The sequence below is a fragment of the Mauremys reevesii genome, linkage group 2 (assembly GCF_016161935.1).
Source record: "Mauremys reevesii isolate NIE-2019 linkage group 2, ASM1616193v1, whole genome shotgun sequence".
Lineage (NCBI taxonomy): Eukaryota > Metazoa > Chordata > Testudines > Geoemydidae > Mauremys > Mauremys reevesii.
This window is the reverse complement of record NC_052624.1, coordinates 41,554,958-41,568,360: the sequence shown is the minus strand read 5'-3', so window position 1 is coordinate 41,568,360 and position 13,403 is coordinate 41,554,958. Positions and strand designations below refer to the sequence as shown.

At 45.4% G+C, this 13,403-nt stretch overlaps 1 protein-coding gene across 2 annotated transcripts in view; it reads right to left on the bottom strand.

Moving 5' to 3' along the window:
* FAM171A1 (family with sequence similarity 171 member A1) overlaps positions 1-11,162 on the bottom strand; it is a 128,106-nt gene extending 116,944 nt beyond the window's left edge. The window contains exon 1 of one of the 2 annotated variants that reach the window (XM_039526971.1): positions 11,047-11,162. Coding sequence is in view for 1 of the 2 variants with exons in the window: in XM_039526970.1 (XP_039382904.1) it covers positions 10,507-10,693 (187 nt within the window). In the remaining variant the exon portion in view is untranslated. Of the gene's footprint in view, positions 1-10,506; positions 10,889-11,046 lie in introns of those variants that run through there. The other variant, XM_039526970.1, reaches the window with a different exon arrangement.
* Between the last annotated feature and the right edge of the window lie 2,241 nt (positions 11,163-13,403).

The window sequence follows — 13,403 nt, the reverse complement described above, 5'->3', positions numbered from 1 at the left end:
TAACTATTCTGATTGGTGTACTCTCGCTTTGTTAATGAAAAGTCAGCATCTAGATTCTGGAATTTCTGTGGGTCCTACTCAGTTCAATATGCAATAAGATCTTGAGAAGTCATGTTCCACTCGCCTGGATCATTGGAGAATGATATTTTTGTATTACTATCACTGGGAAAGTCTTCAGAGGAATGGGGTGAGACTTCAGGTAGAGAAGTCACAGGAGGCTGCTCCTTTTCCTCAGGCACAGGCACAGTAGGTTCACTTGGGCTGGTATTCAGACTTCCCCACCACTAGACTTAGTCGAAGGAAAAAATGTTAGGAGAGAAGGAGTACCTTTCAGCACTACATCTTGTCTTTTCTGTCTTTCTTTGGCCTCCTTCAATTTCTGCCATCCTCCATTCTTCGACATGGTTTCTATTGTCCAATGTGGGCCTACTGTACACAAAGTTCAATATTGCTTAGGCCCACAAACACTTACTTAACCCACAAAGACAAAATCATAACCACTATAAATTGAGTTCATAATCTTGATGGATTCATTTGTACAAAGCAATATCTAATGAGACAGAAAATTTCCGATGGCCCCACTACCATTGCTCAGCTTCTACTTCAATATGGAATAGAGGGCCTACAGTAGGGCCTAAAAATTAGGGCCTAAACATGGGAGGGCCTAAGGCTATAGTCTTATAGGCTATAGCCTATGCGTTAATCCGGCCCTGGTCTAAATCCATTGCCGTGGGCCACTTCCTACCAGTGTCTGTTCAGTTTGGGGCGCGGCCCCTCTAGTCGATTTAGTTGGACAGCTTGCTTCCAGTAGGGTCCTCTCATGGGTCTTGAGCAGTGCCTCACCATAGTCCTGGACTCCTTCAGGCAGGGCAGCTGTAAGTTTTGGTGAGGCCGAGCCCCACAATGTCCCTGGGCTTCATCCATTCAGTCACTCACAGTGCCAGAGGTTCCTAGGTGTCCTCCACAGTCTCCCGTGGCTGGAGAGACAGTGCTTCCTTCCATTTAGCTGCCTTGGCAGGCAAGTTAGTGATCCTTCCCCTCAGTTACAGAGGCAGCTAGCTCCTTCCCCTTTGCCAGACAGCTCCAATTTGAGCCTAGCTCTCTCCTTTTCTTCCACCTCCACACCTGGCATTAGGTACAGGTATAAGATGGGAGGAGGGAACAGTTTAGCTGGGCCCAAAGGCTCTCTTTAAACACTTCATGTGCTGGCTGGTAGTTTCTCTGCTTCATCACAAACTTGTAAAGCATATTGTGTCTCTGAAACTGCCCTCCTCACACACACCTTTTAAGCATGCATTGCACGTCCTGCAGAAAAACATCTCGTCAGGCAGAACAATCTAAGGACTTCAGGTTTGGAAGTTTCCACCACACAGACTGGGTGTGGTGTTTGCCCATTCAGAGTGGGCAGTGGATGGGACACTCCTAACCCATAGATGCATTGAAAGACATAGGATTTCCTCATTTATCTCAGGCCCATACCACCCATGGTATAGCAAAGGCTCCCCATTCCTCTCCGTAACTTCTCAAGGACCTGTGCTGCCATGACCTATCCCCACCTTTGCTTGGCTCACTCCCCCAACTCTCCCCTACACAGAGGAATTTCCAAAGGCGTACAGTAGTTCACTCAAGTGTGTTCATTAACTTACTCATGAAAATACTCACTAGCTTCCCAAGGAATGCTGCCACTACGTATGGCCCTCTAAAAACTCAGAAAACCTGACTGTGCAGAAGGGCAAGTGGGTGATGTCACATTGCCTTCACCCCCGCTCCACTAACAGACTGTGTCCTCAAAAAAGCAAGTTTTCTGCTCCTAACATCCCTTGCATGTGAAATATGAGAAAAAATGATATGGCCCAAGCCCTCTTTCTCAAAGCAAGTTATAGAATAGTCATACAATTTAATAGTGTTATAATGCAAAACTGTTTTACTACAGGACTAATTACACATCACATCTAACAAGTGACATTTCTAGACAAAACCAATATCCTTACTCCAGAGAGATCACAATCAAACTACAATTTAAGAAAGAGTAGCACATGGATGTTACTGAGAGTAAACTGCAGGGAGCAGGTGGCTTTTCAGATGTGACTTGCAGGGGGAGGTCCTTATCTAGCCTCTATTCTATAAAAGTTAATTGCTTTCCAAGTGATCTTTAATACTTCAAATCCTCTTCACTCAATGTCTGATTTGTTACTTTAAAAAATAAAAAGTTATATATTCCAATTCTGGCTAATGGCCTGGAGTAAAAAGTAGAGGCTGAGATTCAACCCGTTCGACGATTTAGTGCTTAAAGCTACACTCAGTTTAAAGCAAGTATATTTTATTCTTTTTATCTTGATCCCAAACAATAGTATTTACTTTGAATAAGTCAACTACAGTAACTGCCACTAAAAAGTCAATGTTTGTCTATAGTGGTATCCTAAAGAAAGGAACAACACATTCTCTTGCACACCACTGTGTGAGAGCTAACTTTTGATGGAAATTAGCATAGCATGATGGGTGATATTTCAAAAAGGTACAAATGCAGTTAGGCACCCACTGATTTTGTGGGAACTGGGTACCTAACTGCCATTCACACTTTTGAAAAAAAATCTCCCTCAATGTGAAGAGCTACATTTTGCAATCCTTCATATTGCTTAATGCAATTTCTGTTCCAGCAGCTCTTTTTCTCACCTATTTGGGGATCCTGCAAATCACAAAGAATAGGAGACACTGAACCCAGATGCTCACCCAAAACAAAACAAAAGCTCTTGTATGAAAACAGCTGGGTATTAACAGTGAAGTGGCAGCAGCAAGTATGCCACATTACTTCACAGTGGCTTCCATCAGTATTACCACAAATAGCTTTTAAAGCTGGTGTAGGATTTGTCCAGGATAGTGTGCCACTCAGTAGTTTCATAACTTGCCAGGGGAATAATTTACAGTAGAGCAAAGAGAAATTGCCACAGCAATCTTGAGTTTGTGCCACCCCTTTTCCCTGAACGCAGTGTGAAGAATAAAATTAAAAAAAAAAAAAAAGTTTTTTCTACTGTTTAGCTGTGTTTACTTTCCATTGTCTGTCTCACAGCCTGCAGCACCACTGGTGTCCCCAGAGATCCTGAACCCATTTATTTTCCAGACAGTACTTGCCTGCCTCAAGCAACACTAGTGCACCCTAGAAAGTGTTGCTTATGTCAGTCAACAGGAGTAGCACTCAGAGCCTTCTTGAGGAATATATGCTGGTGCAGTAGTTAATACTATGCTGCTCAGTATTTGCCCTTCTGATTCTTTCTCCATTTTCTTCTTCAAAATGGATCATTTCCTTTAAACATTTCTGGAGATTTTGGAGACACAGGGAAGACGACTAAGAAGTTGTCTACACAACAATTTAATTAAATTGGCAGAATAAGTGATTTAGTTAAATGGATGCAATCTCCTAGGGTGGATGCAGTTGTACCAGCATAAAGGAGTGAATACCAGTATAACTACCCTCATTAATCATGAGAAGCCCAAATAGCTCCACAAATCCCTGCCTTGTTTCACCAAGCCTTTCTTTACTTTTATGTATCAATGAACAAGGAGCCATTAGATGTGCAAACAGTTTCATAGAAAACAAAAAAAAAAAGTTATCCTTCTGGTTTAGGCTCTTTGGCAATGTAGCGTACCCTAATGAATTGCAGCCTGAGCAGCAGAAAGTCTTCACATCTTTGACCCTTCATAGTTTTATTTTATGTATGTTATTCAGGATATCCAGCTTCACAAAGACAGGGCCAGACTGCAATACCATGTTAGTAAAACCTGACTAGGACTATAGTTGCATAACAAACTACTTGATGCAAAACAAATATACAAATTGTTAAGTGTCTGGCACCCTCATTAACAAGTTATTTTGCCTAACATTCAACAGTTTGTCACACAACTATCCTTAGTTCTGCTATCTCGGATATGGGTGTAAATTGGAAGGGCTGGGCAAAACTGTTGATCCAAGGAAGTTTTGTATATAAAAGTTACCTTTATTCATTGTCGTTTTTCTATGGCCAAGAAAGTATTCAAATTATCATTTGATAAATACTTGTTGCAATTTTAATATATACATTTACCTATTAAATCTGAAACAAAAGAGGTCCATGTTCTATTATGTGCAGACAATGTTTCAATTTACTTTAATCAAGAGGGAGCCATCACTGTCTACATAACTCAGGGAGAGTTCACTTTTGCTTTTAGCAAAGGACAATTTCTGCTCCACACCACAACCCCTTACTGGGTGTATATCCCAGTTAGCCTGCAGTTAGCCTGGGCTCTTACAAGTTTCTGACCCAGGTTTAGAGGTGCTTTAAGCCTGGCCCAGTCAACTGATTTTGTGCATGTGAGAGAGAGAAAAACACAGGCTCCGTTTTAATGTGGGCTGGAACTAGGGTTGCCAATTTTGGTTGCCTGTATTCCTGGAGGTTTCATCACACGACATAATCTTTAGTTAACAATTAACCTTTAATTCCTGGAGACTCCACGACAATTGTGGGCAGGGCTTGGCTGTGGGAATGCTCAGCCCTCACCCCGGTTATAAAGAGGTTGGACTCCTTTGTATGGTTTAAGCAACAACAGAAGGTATAATGGTAACCACAGCTAACTATTATTCATGTCAGTACATTACTAATGTCAAACTCATTATTATATACAGCTGCACCCGCTGCTATAGTGCTTCAGTGAAGAAGCTACGCTGATGGGAGGGCTTCTCCCACTGGCATAGCTACCACCTCCTGGGGAGGTGGAGTACCTATGTCGATGGAAGAATTCTCCTATCAGCCTAGTGCTGTCTACTTGGGGTTTAGGTTAGTTTAACTGCATTGCTCAGGAGCATGGATTTTTCACGTCCCTGAGTGACCAAGTTATACTGGCCTAATTTCCTAGAGCAGACCTTGCAATAGTAAAACCTCTCTCTTCCCTTGATGCACAGGTGCCTACTCTCATTGATGCCTAAAAAAATATGAGTAGGCATTATTCGTTGAAGCTCATTATTCATTGAGGCGTGAGGCTCCTTGAAGTTTCACAAGAAATCCTGCATATTTCAGTTTTGCAACAAACATGATCAGCACAAACCTCTCTCCAATACACGTGCTAGAGCTGCTTTTACTGGGAACCTATCAAATAAACAAAGTGTTCTCTGGTAAGTTAGATGCTGTTCAAAGCTGTCCATTTAGTCAGCAACTGGCAAAGAAGGCAGTCCTTTGTTCCACAAATTCCAAGACCCATGTTCTAGTCTCACTCCTTAGGGTGCATCCCAACAGGGTTTTGGGGGCGGGGAATTTAAGCTATGTGTTGGTTAGTGGCAGTTAACACTGCCAGTCTTAGTATGGACAAGACAGTTTGTAGTTTTCACGTGTTAGCAGGTTGAAGTACACACTGGAGGCAAGCCTAGGATTTACTTTGGCCTGTGTGAAAACTGCAACTGCCTTGTCCACACTAGGATTTTACCATATGTTAGCTAACACTAATTTTTAAAAAATAAAAAAACGACGGCTACACATTTGGGCCTTGGAGTAATTCAGGACTTTATCTGGATAACATGTGAGTACCCTTACTTACACTGATTGTCTCAACTAAGGTAAACGTTTGTGTTTGAAGGATCCTAGTAATTAGTAGCTCATTAAGCAGATAGGGTGCAAATGTGGAGGCCAAAATCTGCATTCCAAAAAGTGTTAGTGTCCTTAGTTTCACTTCTAACCCCCTAACAATACCTATTGTCTAGGTTAAAACTGACAGCTTGGGGAAATGGCTCACCAAAAAACAGAAAAGAAAAAAACCCACCCAATAAAAACAAGAATTCAGGGTTTCTCAGTTGCTTTTACCATATTCTTCAGAGTAATCACCTTCATAAAATATCAAAGCCCTTATGGTTGTGAAATTAGCTTTCACAGTGTGAATTAATGTAATGTTGTCTGAGTCTGAAGCCAGTCAGTTAAAAAACAAACAATAGCACCAAAAAGTGTCAGATTTCCCCACCACCACCATTTATCCAAGCAAGGTGATACCATGAAGGCTAATTAAGGCCATTTAAATCCCAACTATTAACCCTTTCCTTACTATATGCTTTTTTTAGCTAAAAAATTTGTCTCGCGCCAACAGACATAGGTCCAGTAAAAGATATTACCTCAACCCCACCACCTTGTCTGTCTACCTTTCCTTACTGCCATAATAGAAACATCCAACTAATAATCATGGCGGGGTAAGGAGGGGAAGATACTTAGCACACATCCTGCGACTCCCTCCATTAACGGGAAGCAATTCCAATAAGGTTGCAGATTTTGAAGAGGTTAAGTACTGTAGTGAAATATTCTGAACAAATGAGATGTTCACTACTACCCTAAAAATTATAAATGGCATTTACAGTGTCACATAAAAACATGCTGGACTCCTGCAGCACAACGAGAGATTGTCTGGAATATCTCTAAAATGTGATCCTCGAGCAGCCATGGCATCTCATCTTAAAAAACCTAGTATTTCAGAATGGTCCCACATTGTTCAAATAGAATACACCAACTAGAAAAATAAAAAATTCCTGCAGAAATTAAATAGATTTTGCTAAAAGTCTCCACAGATTTGTACTGCTCTTCCTGTAATGCTTAAATGAATTACTACTGAGAAACCTGGCAAGCCTCCCAAACTTGGAAGACATTGGTTCACATGATCAGATGTTGCCCTGTGTTTTATTTAGATTCTTCAACGTGTGTTTTATTTAGATTCAACACAGTTTCCAGTGCAAATACAGCCAAAGTACTTTGGTTTTAATTTATGACACTGGCTTATGTTAGTATTGTTTCAACACATGTTCAAATATAAGAAGAGCTGATGATTATAGTTTTATTTAAAATCTGAAATTAAGTCCTAATTTGAAATATTGATTCGATTTTAAGCAGTAGAGTTCAGAGAGGGTGAAAACCTATAATCCTACTAATTCTTAAAATGTATCTACATGAGTTCACAATGACTTCATCTGCAGGGATAACAAGCCTCAACATTCATAGAATAAACAAAACTAGGGCCTGTGCAGATTTTGCTATATACTCCAGAAGTTAGGGGATTTATTTTTCTTAAAATATTTTCTAATCCTTGTGGTTCAGAAGCACATCTTCAGAGGCAACACTGCATCCATCCATTTACATGTTGAGCCAGACACACTGAAACAACTCAAGTGTCAATGTCACCCAATCTTTTTAATGGGGTGTGAATGAAGAAGCTTAATTATCAGTACCTTTCATATTCATAAAATTGCAGAATCAGCCTGGCTGATCAGAATTTGAACTTGGTGCTATTCAAATTTGGGGCTAGAGCTGGTGCCAGGGGAGGAAGAAAAATATCAAATCATGGGATTTTTTTGGAGCTGTATTCTCTCTTCTCTTCCTTAACAAAAGTGTCAACTACAACCCCACATTCATATGGTGCAAAGTTCAAATTCCACTTAGCCAGTCTGATTCTAAGGATATAGACGAATCTAATCAACTCTCACCTAGTCCAACCCTGTCAGTGAGGACTATTCTCTCGAGTTTTCTAGTGTTTTGTCCAGTTATAATTTAAATACTGCAGTTGATGGGATATCCACCATTTCTCTTTAAAAAATCATTCCACTGTCTAGTTGTATCTCACTGTCAATATTTTTCTTGCTTCCCCTCCTGAACTTTACATTCTCTTCATCAACCTGATCCAATCCACTCTGTGGTCCTCTCTAATCCTTCCCAAATCCATTTGCGTCCCTCTTCCCAGACCAACCTCATACTTCATCCACACAAGAGTTACAACATGGACAATTGTAAAGATTTCTAAACCCTGACCCCAGTGTGCCTCAACCTTGACCTAGAAGTACCAACACAATTGCTGAAGAGGGGGGTACTTCAGTCTTGATAACCATTCAAACACTTGCCTTTAATTTTGAGTCTACCAACAAGGGGTCCCAATTAGTACCAACTGCAATGGTTATTTTGGTGATTTAGCTATCTGTCCACTAAACTTGACTATGACCACAAATTCATAAGCTTCCAAAAAAAACTTGTGGTCACTACCGACCTGAACTAAATACGATGCTTTTTAATACTAAAATGAACCTCCACATGTCTATCTTCCAAAGCATATAGATAGCTTAGAATAGAGGGGGAAACTGAGAAACAGTAGTGAAAGCCTAGAAAGCGGTCTACTGTACATCAGTAAACCTCAGATGTTCTAATATTGAAGACAGAATTTGACCATTTTATTCACCATACATCAATATTCTCTGCTCACTCAAGAATGACATATCCGCAAGCAATAAAAAGGTCAAACTATCAAGTTTAAAGACAGTCCTTAGTATAGATACTGTATAATGGCCAACTCCCTGTCTTTCCCCATGATTTACATAAAAATAAATTTAATAAATCAGTTATATTGTTGCTGCAGACATTAGTTTTTCCTGTTTCTGAGTTAGAAAGAGCTGCCTCTAAAAAGAGCTGACAGTGAAAGAGGAAGGGGGGAAAAAAGATAGTCGAACTGCACTGTAATTTCACCAACATATCAAGTAAATAGTCTCCATATCACAATACTGATTATATACCAAGATAAAACTCAAATTCTGTTGTCAAACGTTACCTTCAAAGGATGTGTATATTTTTGTTGACATATTTGTGAACTAATTCAGTATAAATCCTGTTTGCAAGTGCCCCAAACACAACATTTAGAAGAATAGTTGATTTGAAATAAGAAATCTCAAGTTTCAAAGTCAAATCCTCTATCCCTTTTCCAATCTTGTTAAAAAAAGATCTTGTATTGCACAGTAGGTTTTACCACAAGATACCCAAATTTTGATCACCTGGTATCAGAGCACAGAACTATAGTTTGCATTTTATTGGATGTTGTAGAAATGATGATTGGTAATCAAAGAACAAAATAATTTATTAAAACAGAATGACCTCTAAGAACCTAAATGTCATTTTATTGTTTGTATATAAAAAAGGCCACTTAGAGGCTACTGACCCTTAAAGAAATACAAAAGAGGGTAGAGAAGGTGGGAGGAAATAGAGTATAGTTGTATCCCTGATGTATGGCATTTCCACCCTGGTTGTTATGGAAAGATATAATTAACCTGCTCTCCTGAAGGCTAAGGGGGGGGGGGAGAGGAGGAGGGGGAATAAATAAATAAAAACCTCTTCCACATGAAATGACATTTGATACTTAGCTGTTTCACAAGGTTAACTAATAGGCAAATACTAACCAGTTTGCAACTATATTCTCTTGTAGCAAACTATTTACCATCAGCAAACTACATTTTCTGCTGTTTAACATATATATGAGCTCCCGGAAACCTAGAGGTATTACATGACCCCTTTCTGAGCTACGCAGAATGAAGCCTTGAGAGAAATAGAACACTACTGCAACAATAAAGGGTAGAAATGCAGTGTGGAAGCATGACTAATCTGTGATCGAGTATCTCCCACCTACAGTATCTCCTTGGCAGTGTCACATTTTTACAGTGCAGGCACATTTTGCTGATGAAACCACATCACCTGAGGGAAGTAACTAAAGGATTACTGTAGAGCCATCCTACTCAGCTAGAAAGGGCTCAAATCAAGTGAAAAGGACCACAAAGTTGATTTAGATGCTAAAACAGTTGCTCACTGAGGTCCATTCTTTGCTTTGAAGGGGTTAGTATTGGTTCTAAGGTCAACGATTATATTGCTACGAAATCAGCTGGGGGAAAGGTGTGACAGTCATTTAAAGCAGATTTTCCCTGATTTAAAATAGAACGCTCCCCACCCCCAACAGAAGTGCCACATGCATTACTAGCAAGGGGCACGCTGCTTGCATGGCATGCAGTAAGGATGGGGGGTCGGACTGGCCACCTCTCCAAACAAAAGGGCCAGACGAAGAGACAGGCTGGTCAGCAACAACAAGCCAGCAGTGCGCGCCCCACGCGGAATACAGCCAGGAAGAGACAGGAAACTTTTGGGGGCTGCTCCAGGGCCTCCTGCCTGGGCCACGGAACAGGACCCTAACCCAGGGTCAACGCAGCCGACCGCACGTGGGGCTTGCCAGGGGGTGCAATGAGTCCCCGGCCAGACGTGCAGGGAGCGGGGAAGGCACCAAGCGGGACCTGCAGAGACTGGGAGGGAGGCTGCACGGTAACCAGCGCCAAGCGGTACCTGCAACAGCGGGGGAGGGGGCACAACACAACCAGCCCCAAGCGGGACTCGCCAAGGGAGGCGAGCGAGGTTCTACGAAGCCGCCCATCACCGCTACGTCGGGGGGGCTCAGCAGCCAGCAGCAGGCAGGACCTGCCCGGGAGGGGGGGCAGGCAAGGAGAGCAGGCGGGCCTGGCCAGCAGTCCCTGTCCTTAACAAAAGCCCCAGGAGCGGGGCTGGGGGCGGCGGCCCCAGCGCAGAGAGGGGGAGCGGGGCTCCGGCCGCGCCTGCCCGGGCAGCGCCCCCAACTTCGCCGCCGCCAGCACAATGCGGCCCCGCGGAGACCCTCCCCTGGCGGCACAAGGCGCGCCCGGCCCGCACCCACCTCGAGCGGCACCGGGCGCCCCCAGGGTTTTGGTCACCGCCTTCCACACGTTGCAGCCCAGCAGGCAGAGGAGAAGCGCCGCCGACCTGCTCATTTCCACCCGCCGCCGCCGCAGCCACCGCCGCCGGGAGGGAGGGAGGAAGGGAATCGCCGCTGCTGCCCGGAGGAGGCGGAGAAAGCGCTGCATCAGGGGCTGGCCCGCTCCGCGCCTCCCTCCATGTTGCCTTTCGCTGCGGCGGAGGCTGCCGCCCCCCCTGCTCTCCCCTGCCGCATCCTGGCCCCGCCGCTGCGTCCCCGCGGCCGGCGCCTTGCAAAGCGGGGGGAGGGCGGCAGCAGGGCGCTGCTTATTTATTTATTTGTGTGCGGGGTCCCCACAGGCTGAGGCAGCCTGTTTAACCCTTTCTGCCCCGCTTCAGCAGCAGCGCAGAGCCGGGAGGGGGCTCCACCTGCCGGCCAGCCCGCGGCCGCCAGCCCCGCATCGCGCTGGCAGAAAAGCAGGAGATGCCTAGTACAGAGCGGTGCGCTGCTAGAAAATAGTACCAGGGCAACCGGTGGCAGGGGAGAGGCGTCCGACAGGCCTGAAGCCCAGCTGTGCCAGCCCCTTCGCCCTAGGAGCTCGTCCTGCTTCGAGACATATTACTGCTTGCGAGTTAGTGCGCTGCTCCTGTCACCCACCCTCAGCCCCCCAAGAGCTACAGTATTTACCTGCCAGCCACTCCCCCCTCACTGGCTGTATTTGGACCTCCCCTTTTTCCCTTTACAGATACAAAATGCATCCTGTGTGATGCTTGTTTCTTGCCTACTGGCTCAAGACCAGTATTAGATCTTTCCTCATTCCCAGCTGCAGTCCAGCAGGAAAACAAGAATGTGATGATCTAAGAGCAGACATCAAATATGATAAGTCACACAAAATACCCTTAAATGGCTTCTTGTAACCTAAGTCACAAGCAACTTGGTCTCCTTAATGCTCAGTGAGAGTCAGTTTTGCTCCTGCTCCTTTTGTGTAATATTTATGTCTGTTGTTATGTTTGTGGGGCAGATGTGAGTTGTTCTGTTTGTTTGAACTTTGTGTGAAATTGTCTAAAAATGTCACCAGAAAATTGTTAATGAACAGAAGTGTGTAACAGTTAAAGCACAGGGCTTGGAGACAGGAGGCCTTGATTCTATACTCACTTCTGCCATAAACTCAATGTATGACCTAGATAAGTCACTTAGGGCTAGCTAGTAACATCTCATCACTGTTCTGTGTAGGAGGCTATAAGAGGAGCATTGAGGTGATTATGCCTTAGGCAGGCACAGTCTCTCCTGAGGCCTCTTCCAGGATCCATCTTTAAGGGCTTCCCTTGATGTGTCAGCCCTTCTCCCTGGGCCACTGTGAAGGGGGTACAACGCCATGACTCTAACATCTCCTTTTGCCTACCCCCTTTTTGGCATCTGCTTCCCTACCATTGACAGACTGCTAATATGAGAGGTCTTTGTACAGGCCTGCAAAGGAAGGAGAGCTTTTAGCATACCCCAGGGCCGCCCAGAGGGGGGGGGCAAGAGGGGCAATTTGCCCCAGGCCCCGAGCCCCACAGGGGCCCCCACCAGAGTTTTTCGGGGCTCCTGGAGCGGGGTCCCTCACTCCCTCCGGGGGGCCCGGAAAACTCTTGTGGGGCCGGGCGCAGGAGCTTCTGCCGCTCCCGGTCTTCGCCGGCGGAGGGGTCCTTCTGCTCCAGGGCGGAAGGACCCCCCCGCTGGCGAATTACCGCCGAAGACGGAGCGGGACCCACCGCCGAAGTTCAGCTCAGTCTTCGGTGGTAATTCGGCGGCGGGGGGCCCTTCCGTTCCGGGACCCGCCGCCGAAGTGCCCCAAAGACCCGCGGCGGGGGCCCCCCTCCGCCGAATTACCGCCGAAGACCGGGCTGCACTTCGGCGGCGGGTCCGGCTTCGGCGGTAATTCGGCGGCGTGGGGTCCCCACCGCGGGTCTTCCGGGCACTTCGGTGGCGGGTCCAGGAATGGAAAGGCCCCCCGCCGCCGAAGACCCCGGGCCCCCGGAATCCTCTGGGCGGCCCTGGCATACCCACTCATAGGCCTCTGAGTACAAACCCCAAACTGGGCAACAAGGCCTTAAGGAACTACTTTGGGCCCAGCCACAACACTTGTAGAGCCAATGTTGCAACTGGAGGAGGAGTTAAAAGGCAGGGAGAACTGCTTATTTGGTGGCAGACTAGGGAAGAGTGCAGACTTGCAACTCCAGCAGAGGAAAGGCAGAAATCTCTCCCTAAGGCAACTGCCCAAAGGTTCCTCTCTGAGGGAAGGGAGGACCTGCCACATAGACAGCCTAAGAGGGAAGCATCCCCTTCTTCCTATGGGCTCTAGAAATCACCTTTTTGTTTGTTTGGACAATGCCAGCATGCTAAGGCAACAACTCCTCCCAGAGGAAGAGGGCTACTCTGCTGCATGCCACGAACAAAAGGTGCCTTGTGATGAATGGGCACCCTTCACACCACCTTAACCTGGATGGTGACTTTGGGACAATTACAGAGGGAGAGAGCTAGGAAGTGGCCCAGAGAGGGCAGCCTTAAGTAGCCTTGGCTGTCAGATCACCGATGGCCCTCAAAGGCCCCTAGGTTTGAGCCTGGTGGAGTGGGAGGGCCTGGGCTCTCCTACCAACAAATCCCCTGGAGGTCATGGGTCTTAGCCCTGAGAACTAGGCAACACTACCCAACCAGCCAACCCCCAAGTGAGGACCATCAGCCTCATGAGTTAGTCCTTAAGTATTAGTTGATTCAGTTTACCTCTGTGTAAGGTTATATACCTGTGGAAGGTTAATATAGGGTTGCCAGGCATCCAGTTTTCAACTGGAATACCCGGTCGAAAAGAGACCTTGGCAACTGCCGTGGGTGGCGCAGTA